This window comes from Nothobranchius furzeri, chromosome 5, assembly GCF_043380555.1.
Source record: "Nothobranchius furzeri strain GRZ-AD chromosome 5, NfurGRZ-RIMD1, whole genome shotgun sequence".
NCBI lineage: Eukaryota > Metazoa > Chordata > Actinopteri > Cyprinodontiformes > Nothobranchiidae > Nothobranchius > Nothobranchius furzeri.
In genome coordinates, this window is record NC_091745.1 from 17,292,455 (window position 1) to 17,311,751 (window position 19,297).

At 41.2% G+C, this 19,297-nt stretch overlaps 2 protein-coding genes across 5 annotated transcripts; both read right to left on the bottom strand.

Moving 5' to 3' along the window:
* Nucleotides 1-60: 60 nt before the first annotated feature.
* foxj1a (forkhead box J1a) lies at nt 61-3,377 on the bottom strand. Its single transcript, XM_015976257.3, is given in 4 exon segments — nt 61-1,256; nt 1,258-1,500; nt 2,099-2,683; nt 3,287-3,377. Coding segments are annotated over 3 exon segments (1,401 nt in total). The 5' UTR covers nt 2,648-2,683; nt 3,287-3,377; the 3' UTR covers nt 61-647.
* Nucleotides 3,378-7,412: 4,035 nt separating this feature from the next.
* On the bottom strand, nt 7,413-18,715 carry LOC139070080 (uncharacterized). 4 transcript variants are annotated; one of them, XM_070551719.1, is made up of 6 exons: nt 15,135-16,860; nt 14,799-15,016; nt 10,882-11,921; nt 10,505-10,660; nt 9,196-9,288; nt 7,413-8,304 (listed from the first exon to the last, which is right to left on the bottom strand). In XM_070551719.1, exons 3-6 carry the CDS (start codon nt 11,911-11,913, stop codon nt 8,026-8,028), a joined length of 1,560 nt encoding a protein of 519 aa, XP_070407820.1. In that variant the 5' UTR covers nt 11,914-11,921; nt 14,799-15,016; nt 15,135-16,860; the 3' UTR covers nt 7,413-8,025. The 4 variants fall into 4 exon arrangements, with proteins under 4 accessions (XP_070407820.1, XP_070407821.1, XP_070407819.1 ...); XM_070551720.1 differs by lacking the exons at nt 14,799-15,016; nt 15,135-16,860 and having other exon boundaries at nt 10,882-12,099; XM_070551718.1 differs by lacking the exons at nt 7,413-8,304; nt 9,196-9,288; nt 10,505-10,660 and adding an exon at nt 18,384-18,715 and having other exon boundaries at nt 11,913-15,016; nt 15,135-15,253.
* Nucleotides 18,716-19,297: the final 582 nt, after the last annotated feature.

Here is a 19,297-nt window from a genome sequence, read left to right on the forward strand (position 1 = left end):
AGCAAACACGTCAAGCATAAACCAAGCGTGAGAGTTATAACAAAATACTGAAGTCAAACAGATTAGTTCCTTTTTTAATGAAATTCAACTAAACTAATCCTAAACCTGCTGTAGTTATTTAAAATGTCTGCTTTGACTGGACTGAATGCCAGGAGCTCCAGGATTTTGATTTGACAACTTAGTGGAAACACTTTGTTCCACATATTGTGTCAAACATACTTCAAAACACCATATAAACCTAAAACTGACTGAATACAAAAAATTCTTTCTATGCCGAAATACGTTTTTATAAGAAATGGCTGGTAGCATCAGCAAGATGAGGACATTAAGAGACGCTCTACTTCAGTTATTCCGGTTATCCTGAAATTTACTGTCGGGTTGAACCGTCTGATGGGTCCAGGATTCTTTTCTTCTTCAACTTTCATGTTTGATAGATATCATACATTTTTCATGAAATTATCTTTTGCTTCCATTTGTGGCATCTTTGTTAGGTTGATTTTGAAATTGTTTCTCGGGAATATTGATTAAAATGGAGTTCTCAAAGCACATCAAACAACTTGACAAGGACAGAAAAAGGTCAATTGACAGCAAAAACAAAAAGATTTGGATCTCCCTGTGATACTGAGGAAAGTTTGTACTCTATTCTTTCAAAGGAGGATGTCAATCCGGCTGCTGTCCATGTTTAAGGAGTCTCCGAGGTCAAATAGCTGGTCCAGATTGACGGTGGAGTTACACAGGAAGTCGCTACGACCCTGCTCCTCCTCTGGCCAGGGCGTCTCCAGGAAAGCCGTGGCGAGGAAGGTCTCCTCATCAAAGTCAGACTCGTCGTCCTTCCTTTGGTCCCTCATCCCTGCTGGAGCTTCAGGTGGTGAGGTGCGGGTCACCTTTAAAGTCAGCTCATCTTCTTTCATGATAGGGCTCAGAGGCTCCCCTTCATCCAGACTGAGCTCTCCAGTAAGAGCTGAGTCCAACAAGGCATCCCATTCGAAGTGTCCCTTCAAAGGTTCAATCTCCCTCTGTTCATCCACACCAAGCAGAGGGGAGCTGGAGTGCCGGGAAGCTTTGCTGACTCCAGATCTTGACCCAAGGGACTGTTTTCTCTTGTGGCCACCTCTTCCTGTCACCACTGGCCAGGAGCCCAGCATAGTTCCCCCAGCCAGATGGGGCTCCCAGATCCGGTCATCTCCGGTTACTTCTTCAAACTCTTGGAGGAGTTTCTGGGACTCAGGATTGGGGCTCAGCTGACTCAGGATTGGGGCTCAGCTCCATGGATGTCCCGGTAGAAACAGTAGACCGTGGCACCAGGTTTCCCCTGAGGCGGTTCTGAAGAACTGGGTTGATCTGGACTGGAGGCATCCGTCTTTTTTTGAAGGCACCACTGAGAAGTCGATCAGCATACTGTGGGTCGATCTTCCAGAAGCCTCCCTTCCCTGGCTCGTCCTTCTGACGCGGAACCTTGATGAAGCACTTGTTGAGCGACAAGTTGTGTCTGATGGAGTTCTGAAAGCACAGATTCATTGATTTGACTTCACAGGCGTCAATTTTAAACCTGTTAGAACAGGAAGTGAATCCCATGAATCCCATGTGTGATGTGTATGCACTCATCTAGCTGGCCGTCTTCACCGAGGTCCAAACAGAGCAATGGCCTGGCGACCTTTGTTAAATATTATCTGCCCCACGTACCGTCTTGTAATAACAAAACGCTCTGAAGTGTCTGAACAAGTACAGCTAACCGCTTCATCAATCATTTATCCAGCAAAATTAAACTTTTGTGGAAAATTCCTGTTCTTCTGAGGAGGAATCTGCTCCTCTGCCATTCCTTAACACAAAATCAGAATCACCTTTTTTTCCTCACAGGGAAAAGGAAAGTCAGATAATCTGGCTGATGTGGCCTCTAATCCCAAAGCCGAAACTAATCCAGGAGATAAGAAACTCATTTTCACACTAAAGAAGCGTGTCAAAAACAACATCCTCTGTCCTGTGTGTGTGTGTGTGTGTGTGTGTGTGTGTGTGTGTGTGTGTGTGTGTGTGTGTGTGTGTGTGTGTGTGTGTGTGTGTGTGTGTGTGTGTGTGTGTGTGTGTGTGTGTGGTTCTCTACCTGCCAGGTGGGGTCAGCATGTCGATAGTAGCAGAAGTTGTCAGTGATCCACTTGTAGATGCAGGACAGGGTGATCTTGCTCTTCTTGCTGGCCTGCATGGCCATGCAGATAAGTGTTGCATATGAGTATGGCGGCTTGATGTGCGCGTTGGTCTTATAGTCCACCTCATCCGGGCAGTGGCCGTGCACCACGATGCCGGGCAGCGGCTGAATCCTGCTGTAGGCCGCCGCAGTGGGCTTCCCTGGTGTCAGGGGCATCCCGAAGGAGGCGGGGTCCCCGGCCAGAGGGGAGGACGGAGCATCGGGCCCCAGCTGCTGCTGGCCGAACAGGTGCGGCTGCTGGTGCGTCTGCTGCGGCACCTGCGCACCGAGGATGGAGAACTCCTGCAGCCACTGCAGGCTGGTCAGGCTGTCGTCCAGGCTCAAGGAGCTGCAGAAGCTCCTGTTTCCGGCGTCCCGCTCCTCAACTTGAGCAGCGGCTGTCACCACCTCCTCCTCTAGGCCCACCGAGCCTTCGGGCCAGGGGTCGGAACAGCTCAGAGACAGCATGGCTCCCTCCCAGTCTTCTATCCTCCTCCCCTGCCACTGCCAGACAAACAGATACCCAACTTTAACAGAGTGCAACAAAAACGGTTCTGGTGATACAGATTATGCTTCAGGTCCTCTGTCGTGTTTGTCATCCGGATGAATAAAATCAACGAGAAAATGAAACGTCTGAAAGCGCAGCCGCTGCGCACTTGACCCTCAGCGCAGTGTGAGAAGTGCGCACAGCATCATCCGCAGCTCTGTGGGTTCAAAAGCCATCCTGGAACGGCAGGCGTTGCATATTTGCAACAGTTAAGACAGTTACTCCACACACGCGTTTCATGAGCATGTTTTAACTCAGAAGTACCCCTGAAGGACTTACTTGTTCGTGCTTTTATCAGAACTTATTTTGAGCCTGAGAGGGTTAAACCAACCATGTAGATAAAATAATTAGGATTCGCCCTGAGATCGTTGGTGAAAATGACGCACCAAGCATGCGCTGCGTAAAACCCGCACAAGAATCAAACGTTTATGGGTAAGCATTTGGATCTTCAACCTTTAAAATATTCATGGGCCGACTGGCTGTTAGAATAAATGTAACGGTTTTTTTGGGAAAACGGTTTTGGTATTTGTAGATCAGTTAATTGTTTCTTTGAAACTCACCTGTTGTCAGTTGGTATGTTGAGCAGAAATCTTTTCAAATAAAAAAACGAGCCCCAATTTTTTTCACTTTCAACCTGCTTTCTCTGCACCTGTCTGTCTGTGAGGAAGGAATTCCTGCGGGCTGCGTTATGGCGCTGCGTCTGGCGCTTCTTCTCCTCCGCGGAGGTCTTTGTAGCGGCTGTCAGCGGGCTGTGGGATCCGTCGGGGAGGCAGTTTAATACCTGGAGCAGGAGGTTTCTCCGGTAACCATAGAAACGGTACACCCCCTTGTAAACAGCTTCCCGCGCCCCCATTGGCCAGTCATGGCGCTTCATTTTTAATCACCCTCAAGTCAAATGCCGTCCGGGCCGCAGAGGACCTGCTTGGGCTTTACTGAAGAATTACATCCTCTTTAATAAAGGTAGAAGGTTGCTTTAAAGATGGTATGACTTTTATTTTAACAAAAATGTTCAATAAAGAAGTTTCATGGAGATTCAGTTTGAACATTGCTCCATATTTAGGCTAGACCTGCTTTAGAACTCTTAACTTTTAACTTAGACACATCTTTAATTATTCCACAATGTTGTTTCTCTCTTATCGGTAATCAAAAGGTTAAGACACTGGAGGAGAGTGCAAGTTAACAGACAGAAGCTGTCAATGAAAGATGATTTGATTATAGCTAAATTATTGTTGTCCTGTTGGCAGCAGCCTCTGAATTAATCCAGCGATAAACTCAGTTGGACCCAGGAGGAGGTGGAGGAATGTACAGTTGATCATAAAGCAGAAGGAATGAGAAGGGAGAAACAAAAAGGTTCTGTCCCTTAGACGCTATTAGCTTGGCTCATTGGTTTTCTGATCCTCACAAAAGCAGCTGTAAAATAGAAACAAGGCTGCTGCAGAGCGTCGCTGCTCACATACACACACACACACACACACACGGGGGGGGGGGGGTCGGGGGGGGGGGGTGCGCATAAGCACACACTGAATTGGGGATCACACTCCTCCTCAGGTGTTTCTCCTACTTTCTGCATGAGTGAAGACTGCCCTGAGTCTGATATAATCGGTCTGGTTTGAACATTTTTATGTGATCAACAAGAAAGTGCTTTTAAATTTCAAAAGTCTTCTTCCAGAAATATGTTAGAGACTGTTAAAACAACAAAGTTTTGATTCTTGAGGAGCAGGAGCCTCTGACAGTATCGTGCTAACATTTTAACCTCAAAGGCTACATAACAATATCAGATGTATTAACAAAGAATAATCAACAAAATTAATGAAAATTAATGTTTTTGTTGATTATTCTTTGTTAATAGATCTGATATTGTTAGAGAGAGAGAGAGAGAGAGAGAGAGAGAGAGAGAGAGAGAGAGAGAGAGAGAGAGAGAGAGAGAGAGAGAGAGAGAGAGAGAGAGAGAGAGATCTTTGGTGTGTTCTTGCTGTGTTGAAATTCTAATTCCATCTTTAAGTTCTCCGTTAGGATAAACGGAGAAGGAAGTTTGCAGCCGCAAACAAAACGTTGCAGGTAAATAAATCTGTGTTTTAAAAAGAACTAAAAGCTTGAATTAGATATAGATATAGATATGTTTGTGGTACTTTAATATTTTCTTTTCATATTGTCATGTAATTGTTATGATTTTAATTTCTCATTTTTTTAAACCACCAAAAGTTTCAAGATCTGCAAGTCATGGAGTGAACTCCATTTCTTATTGGATTTTGAGCAAATCTTGTGACCAAATTCGTGTTTCAATCAACAACTTCATGAAATGACTATGCTTCATCAACTTGCTGTAACTCACAGGACAAGCAGCAGATAGACTTGATCAGAACAGAGAGTTGTAATGTTGCATTTCCACAACGATTTTTATGTTCAGCATGAGTAAGATAACAAGTCAACAAGCTCTAGTCCAAGTTATGTCACAAAGCATTGGTGTTAAACTCTGACCTGTGTGTTTTAAATGATAACACAGTTCCATGTTATGTGATTTAACTCTGCCATGTCTGCCACTTGTGGAAAAACACTCAGAACAATTAAAAACAAAAAAGCATTAACAAGAATCACAATTACAGAAAATAATGATGTCATTTATACAGGTGATGTCATGCAGGATGGCTTTGTGCATGGGAACCCTTTTTTACCATTGTACCTTCAGTGTAATGACAACAAAGGACTGTTCTATTCTATTCTATTCTATTCTATTCTATTCTATTCTATTCTATTCTATTGTCATTTTCTAAGGTGCACACAGGAGGGCGCCAGACACCATCAGGTATAAGTGAAGGTGCTGCAGAGATCCTTCTTTTTGGCGCTGCATTGCTACAAGTTGAAGTTTTAAGTTCATATCTGTGGAAAAGAGGCTCATTATAAGGTTTGTGTTCTGGTCTTTTTCAGCTTCGCATGTCTGAGCTGCTGATCTAATTCTAATGGAGAAAACTTGAAGAAAAGAAAATGTCACTGCAATGGTTTTGCAGATTGCTGTAAAAATCTGATTTAAAAAAGTAGCAAAAGGGGAAAACTGCAGCTTGAAACTATTTACACCGAAACATCAACTCACTTTGTAGAAAATCTTCATCAGGTTTTTAGAGGCGGGTCTCTCTAATTCAGTGAGAATCGTTTCATTTCTCAGAGCAGATTTTAATTACTGCAGCCTGGAAACTCTGTAAAATATTACTATTTTATTGTCAGTAAAATTAAAACTCTTTTAATAGCAGAAATGAAGAAAATAAATATTTTTTACATAGAACACTCCTGGTAATTAGATTACTCCAGCTTTACTAAATCTGCATGGTGGTGACTAAAGAGACATTCAGGAAGCTGCTGAAGACAACGTCTGCAGATGAAGACGTCCACTGCAAATGATTTACTGTTGTTTAGGTGAGAAGGTGACCACCAGGAGGAACCTGAAGAATCACAACAGAATGGGCTTAAATCCAGACAGAGAGACTGTTTCTGTCATTAAAATAAAGCCTGAACTGGTCACATGAATCCGTATCAAGCTGTTCTTCATTCACAGTGGGAAACTATAATTATGATGAGGTCCGAATGAAAACATGCGTTAAATTGTGGTGCCATAACCATGCAGTGAGGTTTACAACATCAATACTTGGTGAAATGCACCCAAACATTACAAAAAAAGGAATCAAATGACATGGATTCAGACTTCCAACTATCACACTCTAAAAAATAAAGCATTGGTTCAACAAAAAAATATATGTTAACGTTTTCCACTAGAATTTTTAAGTTAAACCAACTTCTGGCAGAATTACATTAAATCAGCTCAATATTTTTGAGTATGGTGAAGTAGCCTTTTGGTCACAACAAAGCACATTCCTAAATTACATTAACTTAATAATTGTCAACAAGAACGCAAGAATTTCAGTTGGTACAACATAATATTCATGTACGTTGACGTAACTTTTTGGCTATATTAAAACATATTCCTAAGTTACATGAACTTAATAATTGTCAACAAGAACGCAAGAATTTAAGTTGGTACAACATAATATTCATGTATGTTGACGTAACTTTTTGGCTACATTAAAACATATTCCTAAATTACATGAACTTAATAATTGTCAACAAGAACGCAAGAATTTAAGTTGGTACAACATATTATTCATGTATGTTGACGTAATTTTTTGGCCACATTTAAACACATTCCTAAGTTACATGAACTTAATAATTGTCAACAAGAACGCAAGAATTTAAGTTGGTCCAATATAATATTTCAGGTATACAGTAGTGTAGTAGCTTTTTGGTCATAAAAAATAAACTTCAAATATTAACTGAATTATGTATGATCCCTGCAGGAGATTCTATAAGGGCATTTTTCGGTTTCTCAGGAGGCTAATTTGCTCAAATAGAACCATGATGATTTGGTCGTCTCTTGTAACCATGACTACCTTGTGGGAGGGTTCCAGGGTTTCCAGGTTTCAACACACCTGATTTCAGTCAGCAGTTGATTAACAGGCTTCTGCAGAGTTTGATGATCTGCTGTACAGGTGACTTATCTGTGTTGGAACAGGGAAACCTGTGGACCAGAATTTGACACCCCTGATGTAGAGGCATGAGGGAGATGTCATAACCTGGCACCTGGACATCAGCTAAGGAACTCATACCTGGTGCTCAGAAATAATAGAAATTCAGACAGAATTATTCAAATGAGTTAGACCCATTTAATAACAATAACAGCACAATTCTTTAACATGTAAAGTGCAATATTTGAGGGCTTCATTTTCTTAAAGACACAAAACGCCCACTGAAACTTATGAGGAACAGTGTATTAAAATGTAATAAAACACAATACATGAATCATATTTTTTTGACTTGAACAAGGGACAGTGAATCAAAACAAAAGATCAGAGTTCAATACATTTAAATTCACTAATTGAAACATAAAATGAGCAAAGCTTCTCTCATTCAACTTTGTCTGTACTTTAGCAAAGTCATCTTCATTCTCATTTATATTTGACTTTTTAACTACCAGATTAATGCCAGCTCAAGAAGGCATTATGTAAAAACTTCAAAACACACCACTATCCTCAGAACAAAGAGGTAATGGGAGGAATTAACCACAGCTCAAATTCCTTAAAAATGTGCAAACAGCAGCATTTAAGACACAAAAAATTAACTCAGAAGCTTATGAAGAACAGCGCTTTAAAATTGAGTAAAAGCCAATGACTGAAGTAGTGCTGGAAATGCAGAAATAAGAAAAGGTTTTGTGTCTACTTTGAAACTCCCTCATGAACAGTTCATTAAGTCTGCTCTAGAAAATACCAAACTTGAGATTCATTACTTTAGAGCTGGCTTTTTGTCCATCAAGCTCAAGGCATAGCTTTTGAAATACCTCAAAGGTAAATTTCAGCTGCTTTGGGTAGGTAAGGTTCAGAGTGTAGATAACTCCCATCAGCAAAGCACAGGATCTGGCAGCATCAATCCCCTCCAGGATCTTGGATCCCTCAACGATGATCGTTGCAGGCCCATCACCAATGATAGCAATCTTCATGACTTGCATTGCAAGGTCTGCGTTGAGCTCCTCCACATCCTTGTAAGAGAAATTAAAAGAAGTTAGGATGTATAAAATACGTAGCTCAAGCTCTTCAGGATGACGTGAATAAAGGAATAAACTACGACTTCAGGTATTACACAAAGACAACCTGTTTTAGCTTATGAAAATAAGCTAAAACAGGTTGTCTTTTGTGTTTATCTTTGAGTGATTTCTCTTTGTCATTCTGCAACCTATAAAAGCAAAATCAAAGCATTTTCAAAATATTTTTTTTTAATTTCTATAACGTTTGAAAGTTTTTCTATTGCCATATTCCCCAGAGTTAGAAAAGTGAGAAAACAGCCTTTTGTAACCAGTGCAGTAATTCTACTGATCTGACAGCAGTCCATTTGCTTGAGCATAACATAAATGTTAGAAGTGAATAGCAGGTACTAGCATTGTGTGCAAAAGTGATTAAAATGACTCAATAATGAAACAAACTATTCCTGGGGGTAACATGTCTTTTAGCTTTATGCTAACTTTTTAGGTTCAAGCTAATGTTTTCTACTTTATGCCAACATGGAAGTACTGCCGGTAGCACGCCCTCTCAAAGTTTCTTCAGGAACTTTTCTAGTTGGTATCATTATTGTGTCATTTTAATCACTTTTACACACAAAATTCTACTACCTGCTATTCACTTCCATTGTTTATGCTCAGTTAAAGCAGACATATTACTGCCAGGTCAAAGAATTACTGCGCTGGTAACAAAAGGCGTTTTTCCTCACTTATCAAACTCTGGGGATTATGGCAATAGACAAATTTTCACTTAGGGGTGGAACATCCCTTCATTACTCAACCTTGAACAGAAAATCCAATGAACAAAAACACACAGAACCTACAGAGACACATTTCAAACAAAACAAAAAATTGAAAAAGTAGTCAAGTACTTACGCTGTATTGTTTGAAAAGATCCTCCTCCTTCTCTCCAAGATAGACTATGAGGCAGCGAATGGCAATCTCTCTGCGCTTTTCAACTGTGTTGTCCTGATTGATAGAAAAAATAGATAACGTGTTAAAAAAATCTGATGCAGGTAGGGCTGGGCAATATGGCAACAATTTCATATCCCGATGCAGCTGATTTTCTATGCTAGAAATTATATACACGCGCGCGCACACACAGATTCAATAAGCGCACACGCTGCTTTAACTCCGGCGCGCCGTCAGACTGAAGGCAGAAATGAACGCTGCCTCCACCACGATAAAAACTTTTAAGAGGTTATTTTTCATTCAAGGTCAAATTAAGATATTAGCTTCTGGGATGAGTCGGGTCCACTACAGCCAGTGACTCCTTATGAACCTGACCACAAGTCCTGTTACTGCAGCATTTGTTATTCCAGTCAGCGTGGCAGCGGATCGCAGATTCAGCCACACCATAAAACAGCAATAAGTCGGTCTGAGGCAAAAGTGAACATCATGGCTATATCTTGTCCCCTATTGACATTTGATTACGCACAAGCAGGTGATCAGCTCAGGTTTACGCAGAACAGAAGGAAGGAGAGCGCTCTGGCCGCACAGGTTAAACGTTCCTACTTTAAGAAAACCATTAAATTGCATTGTTTATGTGCTACCTGGGAACTCTAAATATTTATTTAAAATTAAATCAAAGGAAATTGTAATGGTATCGAATGTTTATTATTTACTATTTAAAAAATGAAAGTGATGGGGAATTTTTTTTAACCCTGTCTGTTTAGCTTGACATCAGATATATATATACATATATATACATATATACATATATATATATATATATATATATATATAGAGAGAGAGAGAGAGAGAGAGAGAGAGAGAGAGAGGGAGAGAGAGAGAGAGAGAGAGAGACATGCCCCGATGTGTGTGTGTGTGTGTGTGGGGGGGGGGGGGGGGGTGCGTCGACATGGTCGGGACATAGAAGGGGGTGCGTGGCTAAATAAGTTTGGGAAACACTGCTCTAAGGTGTCGACCTAAAACACCACTGTAAAACGGCTTATGGTGGTGTAAACGATTATTTAAAAACGATTAACAGTTTACATCATACAGACGACATATTTTCTTGTATTGCCCAGCCCTAGATGCGAGTGTAACCAGAATATAAACAATTTGGAAAAAAATTAGTGTTAGTATACAATGGACCTTGTTCATAGCAGCCATATCAACATTTGACATGAAAACAGTGAGGCAGATTTTAATAAAGGTCTATTCATAAAGTTAGTCATTATACCTGCAGAAGCATGTCCTTAATCTGCCTCATCTTCAGGCCTGCAGCTCCTCCTTTTGACTGGGTCAAGGCCATCAGTTTTGGGGTGCATTGGTCAAGCCTGGCCAGAAAGGTCGATTCAAGGCTAACTGTTGTTATTCTCTTGAATTCTTCACATATCTGCAGGGCACACCAGAATAAAGTACAAAAAGAGAGATACGTATAATAAACAATGCAGAAATTAACATCCAAATGTGTATTTGTACACATTTAAATGTTTTGGGTAAAAATACATGTATTTCAACATTTTTTATTTACCCGACTTCAATTTGTGGACATGTATCCACAATTTAATCAATCCACAACACAAAAATATTGGTTTAATAAACATTTTATCTCACCTGTGCCTTGCTAAAAAGCGCAGGCCAGCGCTTCATGAAGTCGCTGATGGCAGGAGCCTCTTTCACTATTTCCTCCCGACGAAGGCTGAACGTCTTGGCCATTTTCTGAGCTACCACTCTGGAGTTGTCCTTTTTCATCACTTCACTCAGTAGCTCGACTCTCTCTTTTTCCAAACTTTCACTACTTTCACCTTGAGCATGAGGGGGTAGGTAGTTCACTTCAGCCTTCTTTGGTTTCTTGACATTCTTTGCTGGGTATTGGTCACGTGTCATTTTCCTCTTAAGAGAGTTTACTTCAACTTCAGGGCAGCCGAGACCTCTAAGCTTGCTTCTGAAATTGTTCATCTTATATTTTAGACGTTGTGCCCATCCATAGGACCCATTGAAGGACCCTGGTTCTTTCAGGCAGGGATGCTTTAGAGTCAGGGCCTCTGCAACCTCACTGATCTGCAGACTTGATGGATAAGCAGTATACTTATAAATAGCTTCTGCTAGTTTTCCAAGGATGTCAGGAAGCAGTGGAATGAAATCTTTTGTAGGGAGAAGAGTCCCATCTTTTTGGAAGCGCTCATTGACTGACTGAATTTTGATCTCTGTGAGGTCAGAAAACCTGGGAATCGGAAACTGAACAGGCCAACGCTGGTAACGGTGCCCTGGACTATCTTCCGATGATGAAAGAATCAGTGTGTCATTACTTGACACAGATGAGGTGTCAAGAAAGTGTTCCTCAGAAGGATGATCAGTCATGTTGGTCACATCAGTTAAGGTCAAGGTTACTGTAGGCTCCTGGTCCTGGAGAAACACAATCTTGATTGTGTCCTTGTCCTTAATGTCCGTTGTAGAAACAAGGGTGAAAAACTCATCACCAAAATCAGCATCTTTATAGTGAAGACGGAAGTCTCTTGCAATGGAAAAGGTATCACGAATGGCTGAATGAAGGTCATCTACTGTCTCAGGGATTCCAGATGGTAGTACAACTTTATGAACATCGTGATCTGCAAAGATCACTCGAAGTTGAGCCGGTTGGGACATTATGTAACCTGTAGACAAAACGTTTGACACGTTTTGGTAATTGTTAGTAACAGCTAAATTGTGAATAATAACATAATAAAGTTTTATCTCCCAAGTATGGAAACCAGGAGCCAATTAACCATATGCCATGGTTGAAAATAGCAAGAAGACTGTGAGATGCGGGTTTGTATCATTTCATCTGGAAATCATTCATGGAACATAAATGCTGCGCTTAAGAGTCATAATGGTTGTTCCACCAAAAATGTAAGAAATCAAGGGAACCGTGTCTAATAGCTCAGCTGGCTCTATGACTTTCACTGAACCAGTTTTCTCAAGCACATAGCTCCTCAGATGTTCAACTGACCAAGCAGTTAAACCTTTCACTATGAATTCAACATTGCCTTTCAAAACCACAATCTGTATCAACTCCCCAAAATCTGGAAGACCACCAGTGGAACCATTAGCCAAGATCATTCCACTGGTGTACTTGGTGCCCCTGTAACACACACTTTTGGCTATCTGGACACATGTCTCACCAGGAAACTTAGCCTGCAGTGCTTCTTGGATATCCACTCTCAGCACATTAACATCCACTGTAGACAGTGTTGTAGCCTGTAGTAACGGTCTGACAGCTCTGGAATCATGTTGGTTATAAGCAAGCAACAACTGATGCTTCATGGCGAGTGACAGCAGAATATTTTTAAAACAACGAGTATGTCTGACAACACGCTTGAAAAAGCTGTGCTTTGCCTCAAACCGCATTGTCCACAGTGACACCAGAGGACCATAAGCCCTGATAAGTTCTGGATAATGTTCTAGGAAATGGTGTTTTGGAATGAGGCGTTGCTCTGGGAAAACCATGATAAACCTGTGTTTATGCTCCAATATCTTACTGTCCAGGAAGCAAATGGTCTCCTCTGTGTGGACTTGGTTAACAACAAGCTCAACAATGTCTCTGAGCACAAGAAGCACTTCCCATGCTGGGTCACCCTCAGGGATTTTTGATCCAACCATGAGTGGCAAGAGTCGCAGCAATGCCCAGTTCTCGTGGGCATTGCCCCCTACACTTTTCCGTTGGGCAAAGTTCACAGGGACAGGCTGTGGTGCATCGGTTTTGTCTGACCATTTATAGGGGAACTCTTTGATGCATTTGTTCAGCTCTTCAAGAGTGAAGTATTTGTTGTGAATGAATACTCTTAGGCACAGTGCTATTTCTAGGGGCACTATACCTTCAAAGAGATCATGCAACACATCAGGTGGATATCCAGACAAAACATGAAAATATTTCATTTTAGCCGTCAGTGCACATTGTCTCTTCACTCCATAAACATGCATCAAACTGTCATTTTCCTGTAAAGCCTGCACATGCAGTGTGTGTTGTTCCTTCGTTCTGGGTGGGAATGCCTCATTTCTCACTTCACCATTTTGAAATTGTGACTTTTCACCTAGACAAAACCGACAGACGTATGAACTGGAAAAGCTCTCAACAAATCCCCCCATAGAATGGGCACCAAGATTGTCTGCAACAACACTAAACACTGTTCCTTTGACTCTTCTGCCCAGTGCTGGAACATATAGTCCTTCCTCCTCCAACACTACAAGATCTTTGATCAGTGGCTCTAACACAGCACTGTAACCAAATCTCTTTACATCTTCAGCCTTGCACAGAATTGCTAAGAAGATTGAGTTTAGCTCAGATCTGAGCAATGAGGGGACATCAGCTAACACCCAATACACAGATGTTATTTTGTGTTTTTTCCTCGATGTACCAAGAGGATTGCAAATCTCAAAGTCATCCACATAGAGATTGAGTGCAATTGTAAAGTCACCTTTTGAGAACAGCTCGTTGGTTTTGTAAAAGGTGCCGTCATGAAATGACTTGTACACAGTTCTCTGTGCTTCTGCCTCACTCAAGAGCAGGTCTAGTATATCCTTTCTGCTAAGAACCTGAAGTAAAGACTTTAGAATGGGAACATACTGGAAGCTGCTCTGTCCACTAAGAATATACTCAATCGGCTCCACAACAGGAAAGTGTTCATTAAAATACTTTCTTCTTCTGAAGGCAGAGGAAAGAGGACCACCATCACAAAGGGCAGCGCTAATAGGGTTAGCACCACAGATGTCATTCACCATTTCAGACACAATGGCTTCATCAACATCACAATTGTGTCTCTTCAAGCAGGACTGTAAAATGTCTTTCATGATGGGGGCGGAGGCTGAATGACAAATAAAATGCAACTCCTCTACAAGCTCATCAATGCATTGGTTGGGAACATGAAAATAACACTCTAATTTCAACATCAAATGAGCCAAGCTTCTTTCAATCAACTTTGGTAGTACTTTAACATCATCATCTCTAAACTCCTCAATGTCAGACTGTTCACACTCCTGATTAACTAAATCACTGCACTGATCTGTTTGTGAAGGCTTGTCATACCTCTTTAACACGTCATCTTTAAAGTCATCTAACGAGTGGGGAGTATGCTTGCGATTTTTATGCGACGCAAATGTTCCATAAATGTTAGTTTTGAAACTACAATTTTTGAAAACACAGGACACAGTTTCTTGCTTTTTTAAATGTTGACGAAGGTGTTCAAAATACTCTTTTTCAGTGGAGAATGTGCCCACATTACAGAACTGGCAACAGAAACTGAGTATTTCAGAGGTTTTCACTATTGTTGAGTGAGTAGAGTGTTTCCTTGATATGTGTGATTTTAGGCTACCCCATGATTTAAATGAACAAAAACAATCTAGGTAAGGGCATGGCAGAGGCTGCACACCAGGGATATGGCGTAACCTATAATGTTTCAACAACTCGTCTTTAGTGGAGGTCGCAAATTTACAGATTTTGCAAGGCCAATCCATACTTGATGTTTCTGTCTTACTCCATGTTCGTTCACGCTTACTTCAGAAGGCTGACGACGTTTTAACTTGAACCCCTTGGCACGTGACACCAGGATACCAGGAGAAGATGAAGGTTTGAGTTTTTGTCCTTGCGAGGCACACAGCAAAGTAACTGAATATTTAGGTGAGATTCCCACGTTCTTTAGAAGGCTGACCACGTCTTAACTGGAACCCCTAGATCCACAACACCAGGACACTGTAGAACACCAGAAAGTCACACCTGCACAAAAACACACAAGCTGGTATTGTCAATTTCACTTGTGAGTCTTCAATACAGTGAATAATTTTCACCTGTGTCTTTGTCAATAATTGTTGATGGACTCACGAGAGCTTCTCACCTTAGGGGACAGAGGACGGGATGTCTAGCTTGTCCTGAGAGGCTGATCTATCTCAACTTGAACTCTTGGTCTACGACACCAGGATACCAGTGTTTTGTCCTTTCAAAGTCACTGAAGACCTGAGTAGGAAAATAAATTAAGTTAAATGATTTTAAACGTGAAAAGCCTGGTGGCTAATCAGTAGCCAATATGTGTTTTTATGATATTTAACTTACTGTTATGAGGCATTTGTTTACACTTTTGAAACAACTTTTCCAATTAGTATCTTTTGCACCATTTTTAAATAGTAATATATAACTCTTAGATACATTTAACATTAGTCTTTTACTATATTTTGCTTTTACAGCATTTAAATGAACTGTTACAACCAGGTGGTGTGTGTGTGTGCGGGCGCGTGCGTGTGTGCACGTGCGTGCGATGCTAGTAACATTTCTGATTCATAAAATTATAAAGTTGGGGACCTTTTCGGGGACAGCGTGAGCTGGGACCAGTCATTCAAAACAGAATACCTGAATTTGTTGGGCGCTGGAAAGCCCAACAGCCATAGAAATCATATATGCATAGATGCAACATGTGGCTTTCCATAGAAATCAAATACACGTAGAGGTGACCTTGGACTGGGCCTGTCTGTTGGAGCTGGTGTACCCGCAGACCGCTATATTGGATGGGTCTCCATTTGCCCCGAGTGCATTTATTTCTACCAGGAATGTGTTCACTAAACTAAAAGCCTTTATCATGTTTTTTTTAAATAAAATCAAACGTAAGATTCAGCCATTTTCTGACAGTAAATACGGAACAACTTTTTCATACACAAGCTAGAAAAGTCAATACTCCCACATGATCTGTTTTCAACAGTACGCTGGTTGTTGGAAGAGTGCTGGACCCATCCAATATGATGGCAAAGCATGTAGCTCACCAACAACAACTGTTATCTCTATGAATATATGCTCTCTATGGTTGCAGCGTCACTGCCATATTGGTTGGGTTTATCATTCTCCAAAACCCAATTGGAGTCGATGCTGAGTCAGAATCTATGGTCCTTTTTGTGCAGCCAACTGTTGCAAAAACTGGCATATTGCTAAAAACAGTGGGGTTGTTGACTTTTTTTTTTTTGCTTTTCTGTTTGGAAAACTGTTTTAACAGTTTCATTATTTACCATCAAAATGTGACTCTGGTAGTCCTGTCATGCCACTACTTATATCTCATTTTGTTAAAAAGAAAGACAAAGTGTTTTAACTGGAGGAACACATTCCTTCGTAGAAAAAACCTGCACTGGGGCGAATGAAGACCCATCCAAAATGGCGGTCCGCTACCACGCAGCTCAATTTTTTTTCTTCAAACTTTATTGAGACATATCAATGGTACAAACAGTCCGTGTCGCCTCTCCGTATTTCTCTTCAAAACACCGAAAGTCACCAAAAATCACCCTAAAGCCGGGCGTACACTGTGCGACTTTTTCACTCGCAGCGTTCAGCTTCAGCTCAAACTGTACGACTTCCTCGCAGAGCAGATCTCACGAGTCATGTGCTCACACTGTATGACCCAGTTCTCGCATGCGACCTGACTGCTCACACTGTACGTCTGGTAGCAACACGTCGGCCCTAAAAATATGCTAAAAATGGCAGTTTTTACTCAACACGTCAGACTTTTTTGTCTTGTCTTGCCTGTTGTCCTTCAGGAGTGCTGCAGGAGGACACACAGGGATTTATGGGGGTTGGATGAGGAAAACGAAATAAGAAAGTAAATCTGTGTTTTGTGATCAGTTTAATTTGACATGAACACAACAAACACGCTTTCTTGACAATCTTTGTGAGTAAAAAAACGTGTAGGTATGAAAACGGCTTTACCCTACCATAATAATAATTACCCTACCATTGTGCGGCAATGTCAGCCGGGCGTACACTGTGCGACTTTTTCACTTTTTTGAGCCGATTTTCCAGTCGTGCGAGAATCCACGACATCGGGGCGAGTTTTGCGCCGAGCGGTCGTGTAGTGTACAGGGGGTTACAAGAGGCGATTAACACCACGTGACCAGCTGCCGATCAGCAGTCGTGAGCTCGCACGGACTTCTGGCATGTTTAATATTTTGCTCGTCCCTCGTGAGGGTATCGCACTGTTGAAGCAGCACTGCGAGCAGCTGCGACCCGAAATGTATCAGAACCGCTCATGGCACATGCGCAATCATGCATCAACACCGCTCCCCTGCTATTTCCCTAATAACACACGCTGTTCGTTTTTATTTCTACACGTTTTTTTTACTCACAAAGATTGTCAAGAAAGCGTGTTTGTCGTGTTCATGTCAAATTAAACTGATCACAAAACACAAATTTACTTTCTTTATTTCGTTTTCCTCATCCAACCCCCATAAATCCCTGTGTGTCCTCCTGCAGCACTCCTGAAGGACAACAGGCAAGACAAGACAAAAAAGTCTGACGTGTTGAGTAAAAACTGCTATTTTTAGCATATTTTTAGGGCCGACATGTTGCTACCAAACTACAGTGTGAGCAGTCAGGTCGCATGCGAGAACTGGGTCGTACAGTGTGAGCACATGACTCGTGAGATCTGCTCTGCGAGGAAGCGTACAGTTTGAGCTGAAGCTGAACGCTGCGAGTGAAAAAGTGGCACAGTGTACGCCCGGACCCGGGTTTAGTCTGGCATCTTTCATGGCTCGGTACTGGGTTGAACTCCCGCCCTTAACATTAACAAGATGGTGGCGCTGTTGACGTAAATGTAGAAGCGAAAAGCGGCATCTAGCGTTAGCATTTCTTAATGGTTATTAACATAAAATGCTTCTCTTTACAAAAAATAATTCCACATTTAGATAATAAAACGTTTCAATCGCTGCTTAACTAACAGCAAACACATCAGTGATAGCTACTTACCTTGGCTAGCATCAACATTATAGCTCACATCCTACAGAAGCCAGCGTTAGCGTAGCAGTTAGCGCCGTGGCTAACAATATCTGTGATCTTTTAAACATTATAAGACAAGTAGAATGGTCTATATAAGAGTAACGTTAGTATTAAATGTTCCAAAAAGAGCCCAACGATTTCTACTATTGCGGAATTTGCGGCTCCGTGTATGTTACAGCCGAACTGCTGTGCACACAGATGTGGGTGAAAGCTAACCAGAGCGTCTCGCTTGCTACCGAGAGAGAGATAATGTTACGTCGTTGTTTTACATTAGGCTATCACTAACAATATCCAGGGTGACTGTAAAATACGTGTAATTCCGCATAAATGCACTTACCGTTCGCCACCAACACAGTGCTTGATATCCTGAACATGTGCTGTTGAAAATGTCCGCTTGAGCAAAAGTGAGGAACTGTGGGAGGTTTACACGTCATCAAGTTTTATTTTACATCGACATAACTTAAAATTATATTGTGTTTTGATGACTGATTATTTTACATTCAGACTAATCATAATTATATATTGAGTAAAAAGGCTAAATTTGTGTGTCACCTGAACTCAATATAATACAATTTTTAATTAAGAAGTCTAACAGTGTTTATGAACTTGATTTTTAATTTCACAACAACATATATATTTAAGTAATGACTAAAGGTCCCATTAATTACTTTTTAGGGTGCAGGACATCTTCATGGGACATCAGATGGTCAAGCGCCTCCTCCCTCCAACAATACATAATAAATGGCTTCCTGAATCCTGTAAGCTTCTACCTGGAGCCCAGCTGAATAATTCAGCTGGCTGGCAGAACATGAGCTGGACCGCCTCCAGCCAGAGCTGCTCTCACACCATAAGAAGATTAGCGTTGTTCCATCAGGAGAGCAGTAGCTGTGAGTCCATCAGTCCATGATAAACGGATCCAGTGTCACACTTCACCTTCATAAAACAATCAGCCTTAAAACGAGATGTTCCTCAAAGCACAGACAACTGCTTGCATGTCTGAAAACCATCATTCAGAAGATGGATTAATCCTAAATCAAATGTTTTGACTCATTTTGTTGCTTTTTCTACACTTATTTAACTTTTCTTTACTTGAGTAAACATTTACAATAATAGTTTTCATCTGGAATGTTATTCTGCAACTTATATGTGGAAATACACCCCTGTTTGATCTCTCCATCTTCTTTCTGTTCTCACAGTGGAATAATGTCCTTGTTAAAAACTAAAGCTAACATTAGAAAACAACACTTTAGC